Raw genomic sequence first — 24693 nt, 5'->3', positions numbered from 1 at the left:
ACACATAATGTAGTTGTCGTTACACATAATGTAGTTGTCGTTACACATAATGTAGTTGTCGTTACACATAATGTAGTTGTCGTAACACACATAATGTAGTTGTCGTTACACATAATGTAGTTGTCGTTACACATAATGTAGTTGTCGTTACACATAATGTAGTTGTCGTAACACACATAATGTAGTTGTCGTAACACATAATGTAGTTGTCGTAACACATAATGTAGTTGTCGTAACACATAATGTAGTTGTCGTTACACATAATGTAGTTGTCGTAACACATAATGTAGTTGTCGTTACACATAATGTAGTTGTCGTAACACACATAATGTAGTTGTCGTTACACATAATGTAGTTGTCGTTACACATAATGTAGTTGTCGTTACACATAATGTAGTTGTCGTTACACATAATGTAGTTGTCGTTACACATAATGTAGTTGTCGTTACACATAATGTAGTTGTCGTTAGTTGTCGTTACACATAATGTAGTTGTCGTTACACATAATGTAGTTGTCGTAACACACATAATGTAGTTGTCGTTACACATAATGTAGTTGTCGTTACACATAATGTAGTTGTCGTTACACATAATGTAGTTGTCGTTACACATAATGTAGTTGTCGTTAGTTGTCGTTACACATAATGTAGTTGTCGTTACACATAATGTAGTTGTCGTAACACACATAATGTAGTTGTCGTTACACATAATGTAGTTGTCGTAACACACATAATGTAGTTGTAGTTACACATAATGTAGTTGTCGTTACACATAATGTAGTTGTAGTTACACATAATGTAGTTGTCGTTACACATAATGTAGTTGTCGTTACACATAATGTAGTTGTTGTTACACATAATGTAGTTGTCGTTACACATAATGTAGTTTTCGTTACACATAATGTAGTTGTCGTTAGTTGTCGTTACACATAATGTAGTTGTTGTTACAATACTGTATAAATGGCCGTCAGTGACGTCTCAACAACATCAGGCGTGTGACACATCTGATAAACAGTTGCCTGGCAACAGAGTGTGGGTTTTCATTGACGGGTTTGTTTTACAATAGAACGTTGACACAACACTAATCCAACATCTATCTGCCCTGTGAGTTTTACTGATTAATGTAGTTGATATGGAAGCTACAATGTTAGATAAAGTCACACATTATATACAATGAAACACAAGACTGTACATTTGTTTGAGAAATAATAGTTTTCCCAGCCACTGGATAGCTGCAGTGAAATGTGTTGTTTTACAGGGTCAGCCATAGTAGCATTGTTTTGAAATATCTGTATGTGTAATGTTTACTGTTCATTTTATAATAATATTATCTACCTCACTTGCTTTGGCAATGTTAACACATGTTTCCCGTGCCAATAAAGCCCCTTGAATTGAATTTAATTGAATTGGTGCACCAACAGCAAATTAGGGATAAGTGTCTTGCTCAAGGGCACATTGACAGATTTTCACCTTGTCACCTCAAATATTCCGAACCAGCATCCTTTCGGTGACCCAACGGTAAGAGACGCATGACACATCTAACGTGACAGCCTTTGTAACAGTGTGACACTGAACTAACGCTAATTCATAACATATTTTTTACCAGTGGGGTTTACAATGACTCACAAGGCCGTACACTTGGTCATCAACGGCTTCTCTCCCCACAACAAAGAAAATAAAACAAGGTGAGTCGTAAGGACATGGTGTGGTAATAGTAGAGCAGGGTACTGACTGCTGTAGGTGATGTTGAATCCTCTTCCGGACATGGAGTGGTCTGCCTGGAACTCCAGCTGCAGTATGTTACTGTTGGAGGTGAAGTGAGACGGCACCTCGGCCCCCGAGTACCTCCCCAGGATGGACGAGCCCGTCTGGTACGACCACAACGTGTTGAAACGTTATTTAAAGAGGGGGGAGGGGGGGAGCATTTAAACAACACAACACTATTCAAAGAAACTATACACTCAAACAACACAACACTATTCAAAGAAACTATACACTTAAACAACACAACACTATTCAAAGAAACTATACACTTAAACAACACAACACTATTCAAAGAAACTATACACTTAAACAACACAACACTATTCAAAGAAACTATACACTTAAACAACACAACACTATTCAAAGAAACTATACACTTAAACAACACAACACTATTCAAAGAAACTATACACTTAAACAACACAACACTATTCAAATAAACTATACACTTAAACAACACAACACTATTCAAATAAACTATACACTTAAACAACACAAACTTTTTGGTAAAATTAGAAAATGAAAGAACTAAGAACAAACCAAGAGGCAATAAAATACGCATTTACCACAAACCAAGAGGAATTAAGAGATGAACTAAAATAAACCTCGTCCCAGAAAGGATGTATGACAACCACTAACATAAAGCTAGGAAGCTTTAAAAACCTGATTTAAAAACCTCCATGATGCCCTTCCCCTTTTACTAGCTACTCAATCAATTATCAATCAATCCATTACCTGGTCTCAATCAATCCATTACCTGGTCTCAATCAATCCATTACCTGGTCTCAATCAATCCATTACCTGGTCTCAATCAATCCATTACCTGGTCTCAATCAATCCATTACCTGGTCTCAATCAATCCATTACCTGGTCTCAATCAATCCATTACGCAACCACAAACCAAGGAATATCCTGGTCTCAATCAATCCATTACCTAGTTTCAAAACAGTCCATTACCTGGTCTCAATCAATCCATTACCTGGTCTCAATCAGTCCATTACCTGGTCTCAATCAGTCCATTACCTGGTCTCAATCAATCCATTACCTGGTCTCAATCAATCCATTACCTAGTTTCAATCAGTCCATTACCTGGTCTCAATCAATCCATTACCTGGTCTCAATCAATCCATTACCTGGTCTCAATCAATCCATTACCTGGTCTCAATCAATCCATTACCTGGTCTCAATCAATCCATTACCTAGTTTCAATCAGTCCATTACCTAGTTTCAATCAGTCCATTACCTGGTCTCAATCAATCCATTACCTGGTCTCAATCAATCCATTACCTGGTCTCAATCAATCCATTACCTGGTCTCAATCAATCCATTACCTGGTCTCAATCAATCCATTACCTGGTCTCAATCAATCCATTACCTGGTCTCAATCAATCCATTACCTGGTCTCAATCAATCCATTACCTGGTTTCAATCAGTCCATTACCTGGTCTCAATCAATCCATTACCTGGTCTCAATCAATCCATTACCTGGTCTCAATCAGTCCATTACCTGGTCTCAATCAATCCATTACCTGGTCTCAGTCAATATATTACCTGGTCTCAATCAATCCATTACCTGGTCTCAATCAATCCATTACCTGGTCTCAATCAGTCCATTACCTGGTTTCAATCAATCCATTACCTGGTCTCAATCAGTCCATTACCTGGTCTCAATCAATCCATTACCTGGTCTCAATCAATCCATTACCTGGTCTCAATCAATCCATTACCTGGTCTCAATCAATCCATTACCTAGTTTCAATCAGTCCATTACCTAGTTTCAATCAGTCCATTACCTGGTCTCAATCAATCCATTACCTGGTCTCAATCAATCCATTACCTGGTCTCAATCAATCCATTACCTGGTCTCCGTCCTTCACGGTGAGGAAGTCGTATGGAGGCTCCAGGTCAAAGTCGTTGAAGGCCAGGTGGATCCGGCTGCCTGGTTCAGAGATGATGATCCACACACAGTTCAGGTTGTTCCCATAGCCCTCTGGGTAGTCAGGGGACAGCACAGTGCCCACGGCCGCCGTGAAGTTGGAGAAACATGGGACTGTGGGAGTCGGAAGAAGGGAGTGGCTTAGGTGTAGAAATGTTTATGTTCGCATATTCATATGTTCATTAAGGTATTCCACCGAGGCAGCATGGGAGGGTTTTCCTATAGATATACATACTCTGTTACATATTGGATGTAAAACCTGAAAAGTGGAATAATGTATTTCCTTACTTATTTTAATGAAAACATATTCCACAGAATGACTGTGCTTTTTAACATGTAATTTCAAACAATGAACATACTCTCCATACTCTGCAAGTCCAGATACTCACATATGCAAATGGGGATGTTAGCAGACCACTGGTTGTTGTTCTGACATGTGATCATCCTCTCTCCAATCAGCTCGAAGCCAAACTGGCACTCGAACCGCAGCACGTTCCCGTTCAGAAACCCACTGCCCTCCTGGAAGCCATACAGAGGTGTGCCTGGGTCCCCACAACTCTCCTTATCAATCTCTGTCAGAGAAAGAGACAGGGATTAGTCAAATGTTGGTCTTTTATCTGTTTGATACTGATAGTATCTGTCTCAAAGGGTCTCTGGTCCTGGGCCAGGTCTGGGATGGAGGTAGTCTGGTCCTGGGCCAGGTCTGGGATGGAGAAGGTCTGGTGCTGGGCCAGGTCTGGGATGGAGGTAGTCTGGTCCTGGGGCTATGGTCAAGAGGCTGGGGGCTGGGGATGGGGCTTGAGGCTAGGTGCTGGGGGCTGGGGACGCTAGTGCTGGGGCTAGGTGCTGGGGATAGGGGCTGGGGATATGTGCTGGGGATAGGGACTGGGGATAGGGGCTGGGGATTGGGACTGGGGATAGGGGCTGGGGATATGTGCTGGGGACTAGGGACTGGGGATAGGGGCTGGGTGTTAGTTCTGGGACAGGCATGGGACTGGGGATAGGCTAAGGTCGGTTGATTGTGTCTGTATCTCAACATGTTATCATTATCAGCACAGAGGAGGACTGTATACTGTGGCTAGGGTTAAAGAGGTTGATAGTGTTTGTACCTTTATAGTTGATCTTGAAGCCGATAGATCCCACGCTCTCATCAGACTGAAGGTGCAGCCACATTTGATGGGACATGCTGACAATGAGGTCAGGCACGAAGCTACCTGTCAGGCTGCAGATAAGAGCACAATACAACCAATGGCCCGTCACAATACTGCCCTTCAGCCAATCAGATCGGTTGTAATCGTAAATAAGAATCTGTTCTTAATTGACTTATCTGTCCAAATAAAGGTTAAATACAAAAACAGAAATAAGAGACAGGGTTATCGTAAAAGAGACAGGGTTATCGTAAAAGAGACAGGGTTATCGTAAAAGAGACAGGGTTATCGTAAAAGAGACAGGGTTATCTTAAAAGCTATTTACCTTTGTTATACAACCAGGCATGTAAGAGAAACTTGACGATAAGTCATTATTGTAAACAACACATATGTAAATTAGTTAGAGTTAATATTAACATTTTATAACAACGTGGAATGTAAGTGGACTTAATTGAACCATCAAACAACACATATGTTAATTAGTTATAGAGTTAATATTAACATTTTAAAACAACGTGGAATGTAAGTGGACTTAATTGAACCATCAAAAAACACATACGTTAATTAGTTATAGAGTTAATATTAACATTTTAAAACAACGTGGAACGTAAATGGACTTAATTGAACCATCAAACAACACATATGTTAATTAGTTATAGAGTTAATATTAACATTTTAAAACAACATGGAACGTAAGTGGACTTCATTGAACCATCGAACAGCAGACATGTTTATTTAAGTGTAATCTCACAGCGAGATGTGGTTGTGGGATCTGAGGATAATTCAAGTATAATACCTACACTTGTATTATAGTTCTTGAGTCTCCGACTTGCCCTCCGTCTCCGATGGTTAACGAGTCATAGCCGATCTCCATGTCAAACTCCTCAAAGTTGACCTGGATGACCTGTTGGAAGTAAACCCATTTTACAACACATTCTGCCAACGTATCTTCCACTACATTTATATTATATACACATTATTATTCCTTGGACAACAAAATCACGAACACATCGCTTTTATTTAACTGTTTCTGACAGCAGAAATAAACAATGTGTTCATTTGATTGGCTGAATAATAGGACGTGGTATCTGGTAAAAGGACAGCTAATCCACCGCTGACAGAAAGCTTCGGAGGAGATAACAGAAACACAATCCCACCCAGCTACTGCACTGTATGCACTGCTATTACATCATCCGGTCGCAGTATGCGACCGGAGAATCGTTCCACATTTACCTCACATCACATTCATAAACAGACGTACGAGCAGCTGCTGATTCGCATCAAACACACCTTTGGGAGAGTGTTCGGAATCATATTCATTCAAGTCATTTTCTGATGTTTACTAAATATCCGCCCACGCGGCTCTTGATTCACAATGAGTGAAAGACAATTCGATTGAAACAACAAAGAAACCAAATGAATCCTAACAAGTCCTGTCAAACGGATGCATTTCGTCAAGTAGAGTGTGTGTTTCTCTCAACAAAAGCAAGGCCCAGAATCGTTCGCAACAGAAGCGATGCAAATGGTCTTCAGGGAGGACTTTATAAATCCCCCTCAGAACACAAATCAAATACTGAGAAGCAATCATGCAAAGATGTAACTTATTGACTGAAATAATTAATTGCCTCTCTGTCTTCCCTTTTTAATGAATCTTCTGGTCACAGTCACCTACGATGCATCCCAAATAGCAACCTATTTTCAATATAATGCATAACTTCTGACCAGAGCCATATGGGCCCTGATGAAATGTAATGCACTATGTAGGGAATAGGTTGCTATTTGGGATGCATCGTAGCTGACCGTGACCGAGCTACTCTCCTCTCTTTATTTAACAATACACACAACCAAATATAACATGACACATGCAGGGAAGCTTTTAACATATAACATGACACATGTAGGGAAGCTTTAACATATAACATGACACATGTAGGGAAGCTTTTAACATATAACATGAAACATGCAGGGAAGCTTTTAACATATAACATGACACATGCAGGGAAGCTTTTAACATATAACATGACACATGCAGGAAGCTTTTAACATATAACATGAAACATGCAGGGAAGCTTTAACATATAACATGACACATGTAGGGAAGCTTTTAACATATAACATGACACATGTAGGGAAGCTTTTAACATATAACATGACACATGCAGGAAGCTTTTAACATATAACATGACACATGCAGGGAAGCTTTTAACATATAACATGACACATGCAGGGAAGCTTAATCCGAATGAAGAAAAACATTGATTATTGCAACTGTTCGCTGCTCTGGCCCCCAATGGTGGAACAAACTCCCTCACGACGCCAGGACAGCGGAGTCAATCACCACCTTCCGGAGCACCTGAAACCCCACCTCTTTAAGGAATACCTAGGATAGGATAAGTAATCCTTCTCACCCCCCTAAAGATTTAGATGCACTATTGTAAAGTGGCTGTTCCACTGGATGTCATAAGGTGAATGCACCAATTTGTAAGTCGCTCTGGATGAGAGCGTCTGCTAAATGACTTAAATGTAATGTAAATGTAATGTATTTAAGTGTATTTCTACCTTGTCCACACGGAGCTCAGATGAAAGCTTTTAAAATGCCACGCGTGTCACATTTCTGTCCAATGCCAACAGCCAAACATGACGGCAACATGCTTCTGTTGTTCTCTAGGACCTTGTAGTGTCTGTGCTTTGGGGACAGGACATCGCAGCGTCCCACAGTGTACTCTTTCTTTATACAGTGCACTTTACCAAATGGCCACTGGTCAAACGTAGTGCACTAAATAGGGAAAAGTGTGCCTTTTGTGATGCAGGCCTATGCCTGCATTGTGTTGAATTAGCAATGCAGCGACAGTGCATAATTATTCTAATGACGTTAGGTAACGTTAGCTAACACATGGTAATGTGAAGCGTAGATAATGACTTCAATGTCAACGAGAGACATGGGAGAAACTAGGAGAGACTAGGAGAGACTGGGAGAAACTAGGAGAGACTAGGAGAGACTGGGAGAAACTAGGAGAGACTAGGAGAGACTGGGAGAAACTAGGAGAGACTAGGAGAGACTGGGAGAAACTGGGAGAGCATGGGAGTGACTAGGAGAGACTGGGAGAGACTAGGAGAAACTGGGAGAGATTAGGAGAGACTAGGAGAGACCGGGAGAGGCTGGGCGAGACTGGGAGAGACTAGTAGAGCATAGGAGAGACTAGGAGAGACTGGGAGAGACTAGGAGAGACTAGGAGAGACTAGAAGAGACTAGGAGAGGCTAGGTGAGACTGGGAGAGACTAGGAGAGACTAGGAGAGGCTAGGAGAGACTGGGAGACCATAGGAGAGACTAGGAGAGACTGGGAGAAACTAGGAGAGACTGGGAGAGACTAGGAGAAACTAGGAGAGACTAGGAGAAACTAGGAGAGACTGGGAGAGCATGGGAGAGACTAGTAGAGACTGGGAGAGACTGGGAGAGACTAGGAGAAACTTGGAGAGACTAGGCGAGACTAGGAGAGACTAGGAGAGAGTGGGAGAGGCTAGCAGAGACTAGGAGAGACTAGGAGAGACAAGGAGCGCATAGGAGAGAATAGGGGAGACTAGGAGAGACTAGGATAGGTTAGGAGAGACTAGGAGAGACTAGGAGAGCATAGGAGAGTCTGGTAGAGACTAGGAGAGACTAGGAGAGACTAGGAGAGCATAGGAGAGACGAGGAGAGACTAGGAGAGCATAGGAAAGACTAGGAGAGCATAGGAGAGAATAGGAGAGACTAGGAGAGCATAGGAGAGACTAGGAGAGACTAGGGAGAGGCTAGGAGAGACTGGGAGAGACTATGAGAGACTAGGAGAGCCTAGGAGAGGCTAGGAGAGACTGGGAGATCATAGGAGAGACTTGGAGAGACTGGGAGAGACTAGGAGAGGCTAGGTGAGACTGGGAGAGACTAGGAGAGACTAGGAGAGGCTAGGAGAGACTGGGAGACCATAGGAGAGACTAGGAGAGACTGGGAGAAACTAGGAGAGACTGGGAGAGACTAGGAGAAACTAGGAGAGACTAGGAGAAACTAGGAGAGACTGGGAGAGCATGGGAGAGACTAGTAGAGACTGGGAGAGACTGGGAGAGACTAGGAGAAACTTGGAGAGACTAGGCGAGACTAGGAGAGACTAGGAGAGAGTGGGAGAGGCTAGCAGAGACTAGGAGAGACTAGGAGAGACAAGGAGCGCATAGGAGAGAATAGGGAGACTAGGAGAGCATAGGAGAGAATAGGAGAGACTAGGAGAGCATAGGAGAGACTAGGAGAGACTGGGAGAGACTAGAAGAGACTAGGAGAGGCTAGGAGAGACTGGGAGAGACTATGAGAGACTAGGAGAGCCTAGGAGAGGCTAGGAGAGACTGGGAGATCATAGGAGAGACTTGGAGAGACTGGGAGAAACCAGGAGAGACTGGGAGAGACTGGGAGAGACTAGGAGAAAGTAGGAGAGACTAGGAGAGACTGGAAGAAACTAGGAGAGACTGGGCGAGCATGGGAGGGACTAGGAGAGACTGGGAGAGAATGGGAGAGACTAGGAGAAACTGGGAGAGACAAGGAGAGACTAGGAGAGACCAGGAGAGACCGGGAGAGGCCAGGAGAGACTGGGGAGACTAGGCGAGACTAGGAGAGACTAGGAGAGAGTGGGAGAGGCTAGCAGAGACTAGGAGAGACTAGGAGAGCATAGGATAGACTAGGGAGACTAGGAGAGCATAGGAGAGACGAGGAGAGACTAGGAGAGCATAGGAAAGACTAGGAGAGCATAGGAGAGAATAGGAGAGACTAGGAGAGCATAGGAGAGACTAGGAGAGACTGGGAGAGACTAGAAGAGACTAGGAGAGGCTAGGAGAGACTGGAGAGACTAGGAGAGCCTAGGAGAGGCTAGGAGAGGCTGGGAGATCATAGGAGAGACTTGGAGAGACTGGGAGAAACTAGGAGAGACTGGGAGAGACTTGGAGAGGCTAGGAGAAAGTAGGAGAGACTAGGAGAGACTGGGAGAAACTAGGAGAGACTGGGCGAGCATGTGAGAGACTAGGAGAGACTGGGAGAGAATGGGAGAGACTAGGAGAAACTGGGAGAGACAAGGAGAGACTAGGAGAGACCAGGAGAGACCGGGAGAGGCCAGGAGAGACTGGGGAGACTAGGCGAGACTAGGAGAGACTAGGAGAGAGTGGGAGAGGCTAGCAGAGACTAGGAGAGACTATGAGAGCATAGGATAGACTAGGGAGACTAGGAGAGACTATGATAGGGTTAGGAGAGACTAGGAGAGACTAGGAGAGCATATGAGAGTCTGGTAGAGACTATGAGAGACTAGGGAGCATATGAGAGACTAGGAGAGACTAGGAGAGCATAGGATAGACTAGGAGAGGCTAGGAGAGACTGGGAGAGACTAGGAGAGACTAGGAGAAGCTAGGAGAGGCTAGGAGAGACTGGGAGAGACTGGGGAGACTAGGAGAGACTAGGAGAGACTGAGAGAGACTGGGAGAGACTGGGAGAATCTAGGAGAGACTGGGAGATATCAGGAGAAACTAGGAGAGACTGGGAGAGACTGGGAGAGACTGGGAGAGACTAGGAGAAACTAGGAGAGACTGGGAGAGCATGGGAGCGACTAGGAGAGACTGGGAGAGACTGGGAGAGACTAGGAGAAACTGGGAGAGACTAGGAGAAACTGGGAGAGGCTCGGAGAGGCTAGGAGAGACTGGGAGAGACTAGGAGAGATTAGGAGAGGCTAGGAGAGACTGGGAGAGATTAGGAGAGACTATGAGAGGCTAGGAGAGACTAGGAGAGACTGTGAGAGGCTAGGAGAGACTGGGAGAGACCAGGAGAGACTAGGGGAGACTAGGAGAGACTAGGAGTGAGCTGACAGGTAAAGGCGTAAGAATATAAACCATACCTTATTGGGGTTACTAGCAGTGATAATCCACACACAGTGGGAATTACTCTCGTACTGGATGGGGAAATTGGGAGAGGTGAAAGTCCCCGATGGACCCTGGAGTGTCGATCCACACGTTTTCACTGAAACAAGAGAAAGGATTGAGATGTTTAAACGGGATACTAGAATGTGTCATGTTTAGTCAATGTCCTGCAGCTCTTTAACTGAAACAAGAGACAGGAGAGTGAGATGTTTAAATGGGATACTAGAATATGTCATGTTTAGTCAATGTCCTGCAGCTCTTTAACTGAAACAGGAGAAAGGAATGAGATGTTTAAATGCAGAGAGGGAATGATACCTTGCTGGTGTAATATTCTCTGCTATCGACCAATATTAAACAGAGGTAAAGGCTTAACCATTAGAATCTGCATATATCCACAGGCCCTGGTTTAATCAAAGCAGTTGTCTGTATTAGATGTACCCGGAAGAGGGCCTCACCTTTATAGACAGGTCTGTGGTCGCTCTAGGCAGCGTGTATCTATATTAGATGTACCAGGAAGAGGGCCTCACCTTTACAGACAGGTCTGTGGTCGCTCTAGGCAGCGTGTATCTGTATTAGATGTACCAGGAAGAGGGCCTCACCTTTACAGACAGGTCTGTGGTCGCTCCAGGCAGCGTGTATCTATATTAGATGTACCAGGAAGAGGGCCTCACCTTTACAGACAGGTCTGTGGTCGCTCTAGGCAGCGTGTATCTATATTAGATGTACCAGGAAGAGGGCCTCACCTTTACAGACAGGTCTGTGGTCGCTCCAGGCAGCGTGTATCTATATTAGATGTACCAGGAAGAGGGCCTCACCTTTACAGACAGGTCTGTGGTCGCTCTAGGCAGCGTGTATCTATATTAGATGTACCAGGAAGAGGGCCTCACCTTTACAGACAGGTCTGTGGTCGCTCCAGGCAGCGAACACCTCAGCCACCCTCTGACAGGTGATGGTTTTGGAGCCCTGCAGCACATGGTCCTCATCACAGGTAAACTGAGCCGTCGCTCAATGCTGGAACACATAACAACACATTCATGTAAGAAAGAAAGTCTAGCCCCACCCACACAGTCTAGCTCCACCCACACAGTCTAGCTCCAGCCACACAGTCTAGCTCCACCCACACAGTCTCGCTCCACCCACACAGTCTAGCTCCACCCACACAGTCTAGCTCCACCCACACAGTCTAGCTCCACCCACACAGTCTAGCCCCACCCACACAGTCTAGCTCCACCCACACAGTCTAGCTCCACCCACAGTCTAGCTCCACCCACACAGTCTAGCCCCACCCACACAGTCTAGCTCCACCCACAGAGTCTAGCTCCACCCACACAGTCTAGCTCCAGCCACACAGTCTAGCTCCACCCACACAGTCGAGCTCCACCCACACAGTCTAGCTCCACCCACACAGTCTAGCTCCACCCACACAGTCTAGCTCCAGCCACACAGTCCAGCTCCAGCCACACAGTCAAGCTCCACCCACACAGTCTAGCCCCACCCACACAGTCTAGCTCCACCCACAGAGTCTAGCTCCACCCACACAGTCTAGCTCCAGCCACACAGTCTAGCTCCACCCACACAGTCGAGCTCCACCCACACAGTCTAGCTCCACCCACACAGTCTAGCTCCACCCACACAGTCTAGCTCCAGCCACACAGTCCAGCTCCAGCCACACAGTCAAGCTCCACCCACACAGTCTAGCTCCACCCACACAGTCTAGCTCCACCCACAGAGTCTAGCTCCACCCACACAGTCTAGCTCCACCCATACAGTCTAGCTCCACCCACACAGTCGAGCTCCACCCACACAGTCTAGCTCCAGCCACACAGTCTAGCTCCAGCCAAACAGTCTAGCTCCACCCACGCAGTCTAGCTCCACCCACACAGTCTAGCTCCACCCACACAGTCTAGCTCCAACCACGCAGTCTAGCTCCACCCACACAGTCTAGCTCCACCCACACAGTCTAATATAATAAGAAGCTTTAGGATCATTTGGAATATGGACTAAGGACATTATGGACATATGGACAGATGGACTGAGGACATATTATAGACAGATGGACTGAGGACATATTATGGACAGATGGACTGAGGACATATTATGGACAGATGAACTGAGGACATATTATGGACAGATGAACTGAGGACATATTATGGACAGATGGACTGAGGACATATTATGGACAGATGGACTGAGGACATATTATGGACAGATGGACTGAGGACATATTATGGACAGATGGACTGAGGACATATTATGGACAGATGGACTGAGGACATATTATGGACAGATGAACTGAGGACATATGGACAGATGGACTGAGGACATATGGACAGATGGACTGAGGACATATTATAGACAGATGGACTGAGGACATATTATGGACAGATGGACTGAGGACATATTATGGACAGATGAACTGAGGACATATTATGGACAGATGGACTGAGGACATATTATGGACAGATGGACTGAGGACATATTATGGACAGATGGACTGAGGACATATTATAGACAGATGGACTGAGGACATATTATGGACAGATGGACTGAGGACATATTATGGACAGATGAACTGAGGACATATTATGGACAGATGAACTGAGGACATATTATGGACAGATGGACTGAGGACATATTATGGACAGATGGCCTGAGGACATATTATGGACAGATGGACTGAGGACATATTATGGACAGATGGACTGTGGACATATTATGGACAGATCGACTGAGGACATATTATGGACAGATGGACTGAGGACATATTATGGACAGATGAACTGAGGACATATTATGGACAGATGGACTGAGGACATATTATGGACAGATGGACTGAGGACATATTATGGACAGATGGACTGAGGATATATTATGGACAGATGGACTGAGGACATATTATGGACAGATGCACTGAGGACATATTATGGACAGATCGACTGAGGACATATTATGGACAGATGGACTGAGGACATATTATGGACAGATGGACTGAGGACATATTATGGACAGATGGACTGAGGACATATTATGGACAGATGGACTGAGGACATATTATGGACAGATGGACTGAGGACATATTATGGACAGACGGACTGAAAACATATTATGGACAGATGAACTGAGGACATATTATGGACAGATGGACTGAGGACATATTATGGACAGATGGACTGAGGACATATTATGGACAGATGGACTGAGGACATATTATGGACAGATGGACTGAGGACATATTATGGACAGATGAACTCAGGACATATTATAGACAGATGGACTGAGGACATATTATGGACAGATGAACTGGGGACATATTATGGACAGATGGACTGAGGACATATTATGGACAGATGGACTGAGGACATATTATGGACAGATGGACTGAGGACATATTATGGACAGATGGACTGAGGACATATTATGGACAGATGGACTGAGGACATATTATGGACAGATAGACTGAGGACATATTATGGACAGATGGACTGAGGACATTTTATGGACAGATGGACTGAGGACATATTATGGACAGATGAACTGAGGACATATTATGGACAGATGGACTGAAGCCATAACTCCAATTGAAAATATCTAGTTTTGTCTCTTCTTTACCAGGGTCTGTAGTCTAGAGGATGTATTATATTCCAACTGAGTCCATGGCTGATCATCAGAGGGCATCATATTTTCCATACAGTGAACTACTTCTGACCAGGGCCCATTTAGAACAGAGGCCCAGGTGAGGTAGGTCTGACCAGGGCCCATTTAGAACACAGGCCCAGGTGAGGTAGGTCTGACCAGGGCCCATTTAGATCACAGGCCCATGTGAGGTAGGTCTGACCAGGGCCCATTTAGGACACAGGCCCATGTGAGGTAGGTCTAACCAGGGCCCATTTAGAACACAGGCACAGGTGAGGTAGGTCTGACCAGGGCCCATTTAGAACACAGGCCCATGTGAGGTAGGTCTGACCAGGGCCCATTTAGAACACAGGTCCAGGTGAGGTAGGTCTGACCAGGGCCCATTTAGAACACAGGCCCAGGTGAGGTAGGTCTGACCAGGGCACATTTAGAACACAGGTCCAGGTGAGGTAGGTCTGACCGGGGCCCATTTAGAACACAGGCCCATGTGAGGTAGGTCTGACCAGGGCCCATTTAGAACACAGGCCCAGGTGAGGTAGGTCTGACCAGGGCACATTTAGAACACAGGTCCAGGTGAGGTAGGTCTGACCGGGGCCCATTTAGAACACAGGCCCATGTGAGGTAGGTCTGACCAGGGCCCATTTAGAACACAGGCCCAGGTGAGGTAGATCTGACCAGGGCGCATTTAGAACACAGGCCCATGTGAGGTAGGTCTGACCAGGGCCCATTTAGAACACAGGCCCATGTGAGTTAGGTCTGACCGGGGCCCATTTAGAACACAGGCCCATGTGAGGTAGGTCTGACCAGGGCCCATTTACGACACAGGCCTAGGTGAGGTAGGTCTGACCAGGACCCATTTAGGACACAGGCCCATGTGAGGTAGGTCTGACCAGGGCACATTTAGGACACAGGCCTAGGTGAGGTAGGTCTGACCAGGGCCCATTTAGGACACAGGCCCATGTGAGGTAGGTCTGACCAGGGCCCATTTAGAACACAGGCCCATGTGAGGTAGGTCTGACCAGGGCCCATTTAGGACACAGGCCTAGGTGAGGTAGGTCTGACCAGGACCCATTTAGGACACAGGCCCAGGTGAGGTAGGTCTGACCAGGGCCCATTTAGGACACAGGCCTAGGTGAGGTAGGTCTGACCAGGGCCCATTTAGGACACAGGCCCAGGTGAGGTAGGTAGACAGACCCAGGTGAGGTAGGTAGACAGGCCCAGGTGAGGTAGGTAGACAGGCCCAGGTGAGGTAGGTAGACAGACCCAGGTGAGGTAGGTAGACAGGCCCAGGTGAGGTAGGTAGACAGGCCCAGGTGAGGTAGGTAGACAGACCCAGGTGAGGTAGGTAGACAGGCCCAGGTGAGGTAGGTAGACAGACCCAGGTGAGGTAGGTAGACAGGCCCAGGTGAGGTAGGTAGACAGGCCCAGGTGAGGTAGGTAGACAGACGAGCTCACCTGAAGTCAGAGCCTCGGCGTTTGCCGTTCTCAGGTTCCCCCGGATCCGGGCAATAATTGGACAGTTGTTTAATTCCTCCTTCGTTCACTGTAGGAACAAAATAACAGGTAGAAACACAATGTTACTGTTTATCAGGCTTATTGATCCACTATAGAAACACACCAATCAGGTAGAAACACAATGTTACTGTTTATCAGGCTTATTGATCCACTATAGAAACACAATGTTACTGTTTATCAGGCTTATTGATCCACTATAGAAACACACCAATCAGGTAGAAACACAATGTTACTGTTTATCAGGCTTATTGATCCACTATAGAAACACAATGTTACTGGTTATCAGGCTTATTGATCCACTATAGAAACACACCAATCAGGTAGAAACACAATGTTACTGTTTATCAGGCTTATTGATTCACTATAGAAACACACTAATCAGGTAGAAACACAATGTTACTGTTCATCAGGCTTATTGATCCACTATAGAAACACACCAATCAGGTAGAAACACAATGTTACTGTTTATCAGGCTTATTGATCCACTATAGAAACACACCAATCAGGTAGAAACACAATGTTACTGTTTATCAGGCTTATTGATCCACTATAGAAACACACCAATCAGGTAGAAACACAATGTTACTGTTTATCAGGCTTATTGATCCACTATAGAAACACAATGTTACTGTTTATCAGGCTTATTGATCCACTATAGAAACACACCAATCAGGTAGAAACACAATGTTACTGTTTATCAGGCTTATTGATCCACTATAGAAACACAATGTTACTGGTTATCAGGCTTATTGATCCACTATAGAAACACACCAATCAGGTAGAAACACAATGTTACTGTTCATCAGGCTTATTGATCCACTATAGAAACACACCAATCAGGTAGAAACACAATGTTACTGTTTATCAGGCTTATTGATCCTCTATAGAAACACACCAATCAGGTAGAAACACAATGTTACTGTTTATCAGGCATATTGATCCACTATAGAAACACACCAATCAGGTAGAAACACAATGTTACTGTTTATCAGGCTTATTGATCCTCTATAGAAACACACCAATCAGGTAGAAACACAATGTTACTGTTTATCAGGCTTATTGATCCACTATAGAAACACACCAATCAGGTAGAAACACAATGTTACTGTTTATCAGGCTTATTGATCCACTATAGAAACACAATGTTACTGTTTATCAGGCTTATTGATCCACTATAGAAACACAATGTTACTGGTTATCAGGCTTATTGATTCACTATAGAAACACACCAATCAGGTAGAAACACAATGTTACTGTTCATCAGGCTTATTGATCCACTATAGAAACACAATGTTACTGTTTATCAGGCTTATTGATTCACTATAGAAACACACCAATCAGGTAGAAACACAATGTTACTGTTTATCATGCTTATTGATCCACTATAGAAACACAATGTTACTGTTTATCAGGCTTATTGATCCACTATAGAAACACAATGTTACTGTTTATCAGGCTAATTGATCCACTATAGAAACACAATGTTACTGTTTATCAGGCTTATTGATCCACTATAGAAACACAATGTTACTGGTTATCAGGCTTATTGATCCACTATAGAAACACACCAATCAGGTAGAAACACAATGTTACTGTTTATAAGGCTTATTGATTCACTATAGAAACACACTAATCAGGTAGAAACACAATGTTACTGTTCATCAGGCTTATTGATCCACTATAGAAACACACCAATCAGGTAGAAACACAATGTTACTGTTTATCAGGCTTATTGATCCACTATAGAAACACACCAATCAGGTAGAAACACAATGTTACTGTTTATCAGGCTTATTGATCCACTATAGAAACACACCAATCAGGTAGAAACACAATGTTACTGTTTATCAGGCTTATTGATCCTCTATAGAAACACACCAATCAGGTAGAAACACAATGTTACTGTTTATCAGGCTTATTGATCCACTATAGAAACACACCAATCAGGTAGAAACACAATGTTACTGTTTATCAGGCTTATTGATCCACTATAGAAACACAATGTTACTGTTTATCAGGCTTATTGATCCACTATAGAAACACAATGTTACTGGTTATCAGGCTTATTGATTCACTATAGAAACACACCAATCAGGTAGAAACACAATGTTACTGTTCATCAGGCTTATTGATCCACTATAGAAACACAATGTTACTGTTTATCAGGCTTATTGATTCACTATAGAAACACACCAATCAGGTAGAAACACAATGTTACTGTTTATCATGCTTATTGATCCACTATAGAAACACAATGTTACTGTTTATCAGGCTTATTGATCCACTATAGAAACACAATGTTACTGTTTATCAGGCTAATTGATCCACTATAGAAACACAATGTTACTGTTTATCAGGCTTATTGATCCACTATAGAAACACAATGTTACTGTTTATGAGGCTTATTGATCCACTATAGAAACACAATGTTACTGTTTATCAGGCTTATTGATCCACTATAGAAACACAATGTTACTGGTTATCAGGCTTATTGATCCACTATAGAAACACACCAATCAGGTAGAAACACAATGTTACTGTTTATCAGGCTTATTGATCCACTATAGAAACACAATGTTACTGTTTATCAGGCGTATTGATCCTCTATAGAAACACAATGTTACTGTTTATCAGGCTTATTGATCCACTATAGAAACACAATGTTACTGTTTATCAGACTTATTGATCCACTATAGAAACACAATGTTACTGTTTATCAGGCTTATTGATCCACTATAGAAACACAATGTTACTGTTTATCAGACTTATTGATCCACTATAGAAACACAATGTTACTGTTTATCAGGCTTATTGATCCACTATAGAAACACAATGTTACTGTTTATCAGGCTTATTGATCCACTATAGAAACACAATGTTACTGGTTATCAGGCTTATTGATCCACTATAGAAACACAATGTTACTGGTTATCAGGCTAATTGATCCACTATAGAAACACAATGTTACTGTTTATCAGGCTTATTGATCCACTATAGAAACACAATGTTACTGTTTATCAGGCTTATTGATCCACTATAGAAACACACCAATCAGGTAGAAACACAATGTTACTGTTTATCAGGCTTATTGATCCACTATAGAAACACAATGTTACTGTTTATCAGGCTTATTGATCCACTATAGAAACACACCAATCAGGTAGAAACACAATGTTACTGTTTATCAGGCTTATTGATCCACTATAGAAACACACCAATCAGGTAGAAACACAATGTTACTGGTTATCAGGCTTATTGATCCACTATAGAAACACACCAATCAGGTAGAAACACAATGTTACTGTTCATCAGGCGTATTGATCCACTATAGAAACACACCAATCAGGTAGAAACACAATGTTACTGTTTATCAGGCTTATTGATCCACTATAGAAACACAATGTTACTGTTTATCAGGCTTATTGATCCACTATAGAAACACAATGTTACTGTTTATCAGGCTTATTGATCCACTATAGAAACACAATGTTACTGTTTATCAGGCTTATTGATCCACTATAGAAACACAATGTTACTGTTTATCAGGCTTATTGATCCACTATAGAAACACAATGTTACTGTTTATCAGGCTTATTGATCCACTATAGAAACACACCAATCAGGTAGAAACACAATGTTACTGTTTATCAGGCTTATTGATCCACTATAGAAACACACCAATCAGGTAGAAACACAATGTTACTGTTTATCAGGCTTATTGATCCACTATAGAAACACAATGTTACTGTTTATCAGGCTTATTGATCCACTATAGAAACACAATGTTACTGTTTATCAGGCTTATTGATCCACTATAGAAACACAATGTTACTGTTTATCAGGCTTATTGATCCACTATAGAAACACAATGTTACTGTTTATCAGGCTTATTGATCCACTATAGAAACACAATGTTACTGTTTATCAGGCTTATTGATCCACTATAGAAACACACCAATCAGGTAGAAACACAATGTTACTGGTTATCAGGCTTATTGATTCACTATAGAAACACAATGTTACTGTTTATCAGGCTTATTGATTCACTATAGAAACACACCAATCAGGTAGAAACACAAAAGAACCCTTACCACAGAGGGTTCTACCTGGAACCAAAAAGGGTTCTACCTGGAACCAAAGGCATTCTATCTGGAACCAAAAGGGTTCCTTTTGGAACCCTTTTCTCCATGAGTGTAGCTAAACGCCCCAGCTTAAAACAAAGAACCACCCCGTCTCAAATAAGCAAATAGCCCAAACACAAACACAAACACAAACACAAACACAAACAGGAAGTGATTAGCATAAAGACACACAGGAAACTTACTCAGAGACCATTTGTTATTGTTGTCCTTTCCCGGTAGTAACTTTACTCCTCTGGATTTCAGCTCACCAGAGCTTTTCACTGGATGAGAGCAATAAAAAACAATGGCATTAGATGAGAGGAAGTTCCAGCATTAGATGAGAGGAAGTTCCAGCATTAGATGAGAGGAAGTTCCAGCATTAGATGAGAGGAAATTCCAGCATTAGATGAGAGGAAGTTCCAGCATTAGATGAGAGGAAGTTCCAGCATTAGATGAGAGGAAGTTCCAGCATTAGATGAGAGGAAGTTCCAGCATTAGAATGAGAGGAAGTTCCAGCATTAGATGAGAGGAAGTTCCAGCATTAGATGAGAGGAAGTTCCAGCATTAGATGAGAGGAAGTTCCAGCATTAGATGAGAGGAAGACGCAGTGGCGGTTTGGGTTCAGTAATAACACATCGCCCCTTGTGAGGAACGAACATCATGAATAATTGCTATCGGATTCATATTTGTTTTAGAATAGTGAGCCATTACCCCTGCTACATACAGCAGAGTGAGTCATTATCCCTGCTACATACATAAAGGTGAGTCATTATCCCTACTACATACAGAAATGTGAGTCATTATCCCTGCTACATACAGCAGAGTGAGTCATTATCCCTGCTACATACAGAAAAGTGAGTCATTATCCCTGCTACATACAGCAGAGTGAGTCATTATCCCTGCTACATACAGCAGAGTGAGTCATTATCCCTGCTACATACAGAAAAGTGAGTCATTATCCCTGCTACATACAGCAGAGTGAGTCATTATCCCTGCTACATACAGAAAAGTGAGTCATTATCCCTGCTACATACAGAAAAGTGAGTCATTATCCCTGCTACAAACAGAAGAGGGAGTCATTATCCCTGCTACATACAGAAGAGGGAGTCATTATCCCTGCTACATACAGAAGAGGGAGTCATTATCCCTGCTACATACAGCAGAGTGCGTCATTGTGCCCTCTATTATCCCTGCTACATACAGGAAAGGAGTCATTATCCCTGCTACATACAGGAAAGGTGAGTCATTATCCCTGCTACATACAGGAAAGGAGTCATTATCCCTGCTACAAACAGAATAGAGTGTCATTTCAGTGGCATGACCATAACTTCATTGATAAATTCCATATCAAAATGTATTAGATTGATTGTCTTTGCAACTGACGTGTTTACAGGGGGTGAAAAGGTATCCAATTGAATCCAAATCGACCTTTTTATGAATATGAATGAATAGAATATAATATAATAGGATGAATCAAAAACAATCCCCTAGAACCCTCCAAGACAGGGCCGCAGCCTTGTTTTCATTGTGCCCCTCTAACAATCCCCTAGAAACCCTCCAAGACAGGGCCGAAGCCTTGTTTTCATTGTGCCCCTCTAACAATCCCCTAGAACCCTCCAAGACAGGGCCGAAGCCTAGTTTTCATTGTGCCCCTCTAACAATCCCCTAGAAACCCTCCAACAATCCCCTAGAAACCCTCCAGACAGGGCCGAAGCCTAGTTTTCATTGTGCCCCTCTAACAATCCCCTAGAACCCTCCAAGACAGGGCCGAAGCCTTGTTTTCATTGTGCCCCTCTAACAATCCCCTAGAACCCTCCAAGACAGGGCCGAAGCCTTGTTTTCATTGTGCCCCTCTAACAATCCCCTAGAACCCTCCAAGACAGGGCCGAAGCCTAGTTTTCATTGTGCCCCTCTAACAATCCCCTAGAAACCCTCCAAGACAGGGCCGAAGCCTAGTTTTCATTGTGCCCCTCTAACAATCCCCTAGAAACCCTCCAAGACAGGGCTGCAGCCTTGTTTTCATTGTGCCCCTCTAACAATCCCCTAGAACCCTCCAAGACAGGGCCGCAGCCTTGCTTTCATTGTGCCCCTCTAACAATCCCCTAGAACCCTCCAAGACAGGGCCGCAGCCTTGCTTTCATTGTGCCCCTCTAACAATCCCCTAGAAACCCTCCAAGACAGGGCCGCAGCCTTGTTTTCATTGTGCCCCTCTAACAATCCCCTAGAACCCTCCAAGACAGGGCCGCTTATTAGGGCTTATTAGGGGTTATGAGTGGTTATTAGGGCTTATTAGGGGTTATGAGTGGTTATTAGGGCTTATTAGGGGTTATGAGTGGTTATTAGGGGTTATGAGTGCTTATTAGGGGTTATGAGTGGTTATTAGGGCTTATTAGGGGTTATGATAAGTGGTTATTAGGGCTTATTTAGGGGTTATGAGTGGTTATTAGGGCTTATTAGGGGTTATGAGTGGTTATTAGGGGTTATGAGTGGTTATTAGGGGTTATGAGTGGTTATTAGGGCTTATTAGGGGTTATGAGTGGTTATTAGGGGTTATGAGTGGTTATTAGGGGTTATGAGTGGTTATTAGGGCTTATTAGGGGTTATGAGTGGTTATTAGGGGTTATGAGTGGTTATTAGGGCTTATTAGGGGTTATGAGTGGTTATTAGGGCTTATTAGGGGTTATGAGTGGTTATTAGGGCTTATTAGGGGTTATGAGTGGTTATTAGGGGTTATGAGTGGTTATTAGGGGTTATGAGTGGTTATTAGGGCTTATTAGGGGTTATGAGTGGTTATTAGGGCTTATTAGGGGTTATGAGTGGTTATTAGGGGTTATGAGTGGTTATTAGGGCTTATTAGGGGTTATGAGTGGTTATTAGGGCTTATTAGGGGTTATGAGTGGTTATTAGGGGTTATGAGTGGTTATTAGGGCTTATTAGGGGTTATGAGTGGTTATTAGGGCTTATTAGGGGTTATGAGTGGTTATTAGGGCTTATTAGGGGTTATGAGTGGTTATTAGGGCTTATTAGGGGGGTTATGAGTGGTTATTAGGGCTTATTAGGGGTTATGAGTGGTTATTAGGGCTTATTAGGCTTGTCTCAGCCTTAGTATTTATGCTGCAGTAGTTTATGTGTCGGGGGCTTAGGGTCAGTTTGTTATATCTGGTTAGTACTTCTCCTGTCCTTATTCGGTGTCCTGTGTGATTAGGGCTTATCTTAAGTGGTTATTAGCGTTCTCTAATTCTCTCCTTCTCTCTTTCTTTCTCTCTCTCGGGGTTAGGACCTGAGCCCTAGGACCATGCCCCAGGACTACCTGACATGATGACTCCTTGCTGTCCCCAGTCCACCTGGCCATGCTGCTGCTCCAGTTTCAACTGGCCTGGGCCCTAGGACCATGTCCCAGGACTACCTGACATGAGGACTCCTTGCTGTCCCCAGTCCACCTGGCCATGCTCCTGCTCCAGTTTCAACTGTTCTGCCTTACTATTATTCAACCATGCTGGGTCATTTATGAACATTTGAACATCTTATGGCCACGTTCTGTTATAATCTCCACCCGGGGTTACAGCCAAAAGAGGACTGGCCACCCCACATATGCTCTCTCTAATTCTCTCTTTCTTTCTCTCTCTCTCGGAGGACCTGAGCCCTAGGACAGTGCCCCAGGACTACCTGACATGATGGCTCCTTGCTGTCCCCATTCCACCTGACTGCTGCTGCTCAGTTTCAACTGTTCTGCCTTATTATTATTCGACCATGCTGGTCATTTATGAACATTTGAACATCTTGGTCATGTTCTGTTATAATCTCTACCCGGCACAGCCAGAAGAGGACTGGCCACCCCACATAGCCCGGTTCCTTATCTAGGTTTCTTCTAGGTTTTGGCCTTTCTAGGGAGTTTTTCCTAGCCACCGTGCTTTTACACCTGCATTGTTTGCTGTTTGGGGTTTTAGGCTGGGTTTCTGGTTACAGCACTTTGAGATATCAGCTGATGTACGGTTATTAGGGCTATATAAATAAATTTGATTTGATTTGATTTGATTAGGGGTTATGAGTGGTTATTAGGGCTTATGAGTGGTTATTAGGGCTTATTAGGGGTTATGAGTGGTTATTAGGGCTTATTAGGGGTTATGAGTGGTTATTAGGGCTTATTAGGGGTTATGAGTGGTTATTAGGGGTTATGAGTGGTTATTAGGGCTTATTAGGGGTTATGAGTGGTTATTAGGGCTTATTAGGGGTTATGATTAGTGGTTATTAGGGCTTATTAGGGGTTATGAGTGGTTATTAGGGCTTATTAGGGGTTATGAGTGGTTATTAGGGGTTATGAGTGGTTATTAGGGCTTATTAGGGGTTATGAGTGGTTATTAGGGCTTATTAGGGGTTATGAGTGGTTATTAGGGGTTATGAGTGGTTATTAGGGCTTATTAGGGGTTATGAGTGGTTATTAGGGCTTATTAGGGGTTATGAGTGGTTATTAGGGCTTATTAGGGGTTATGAGTGGTTATTAGGGGGTTATTAGGGGTTATGAGTGGTTATTAGGGGTTATTAGGGGTTATTAGAGTGGTTATTAAAGAACAATTAGGTATCAAAGAACAAGGAGGACCTGTTGAACATGGCAACACAAAAAATATAGTCAGGTAATTGTATAAAGAGTTCCTTGGTC

The 24693-nt window shown here is 43.4% G+C and overlaps 1 protein-coding gene across 1 annotated transcript; it reads right to left on the bottom strand.

The window, feature by feature from the left end:
• Positions 1 to 1731: 1731 nt before the first annotated feature.
• On the bottom strand, positions 1732 to 14870 carry LOC127920204 (CUB and sushi domain-containing protein 3-like; the record flags this gene model as incomplete). Its single annotated transcript, XM_052504003.1, has 8 exons — positions 14775 to 14870; positions 11655 to 11760; positions 10746 to 10867; positions 5681 to 5751; positions 4809 to 4921; positions 4089 to 4271; positions 3623 to 3813; positions 1732 to 1867 (listed from the first exon to the last, which is right to left on the bottom strand). Coding segments are annotated over exons 1-8 (1018 nt in total), but the record flags the coding sequence as incomplete, so codon positions are not given.
• Positions 14871 to 24693: the final 9823 nt, after the last annotated feature.

The sequence above is a fragment of the Oncorhynchus keta genome, unplaced genomic scaffold (assembly GCF_023373465.1).
Source record: "Oncorhynchus keta strain PuntledgeMale-10-30-2019 unplaced genomic scaffold, Oket_V2 Un_contig_18628_pilon_pilon, whole genome shotgun sequence".
Taxonomy (NCBI): Eukaryota; Metazoa; Chordata; class Actinopteri; order Salmoniformes; family Salmonidae; genus Oncorhynchus; species Oncorhynchus keta.
Note: the sequence above shows the minus strand (reverse complement) of the source record. Positions and strands in the feature narration are given on the sequence as shown.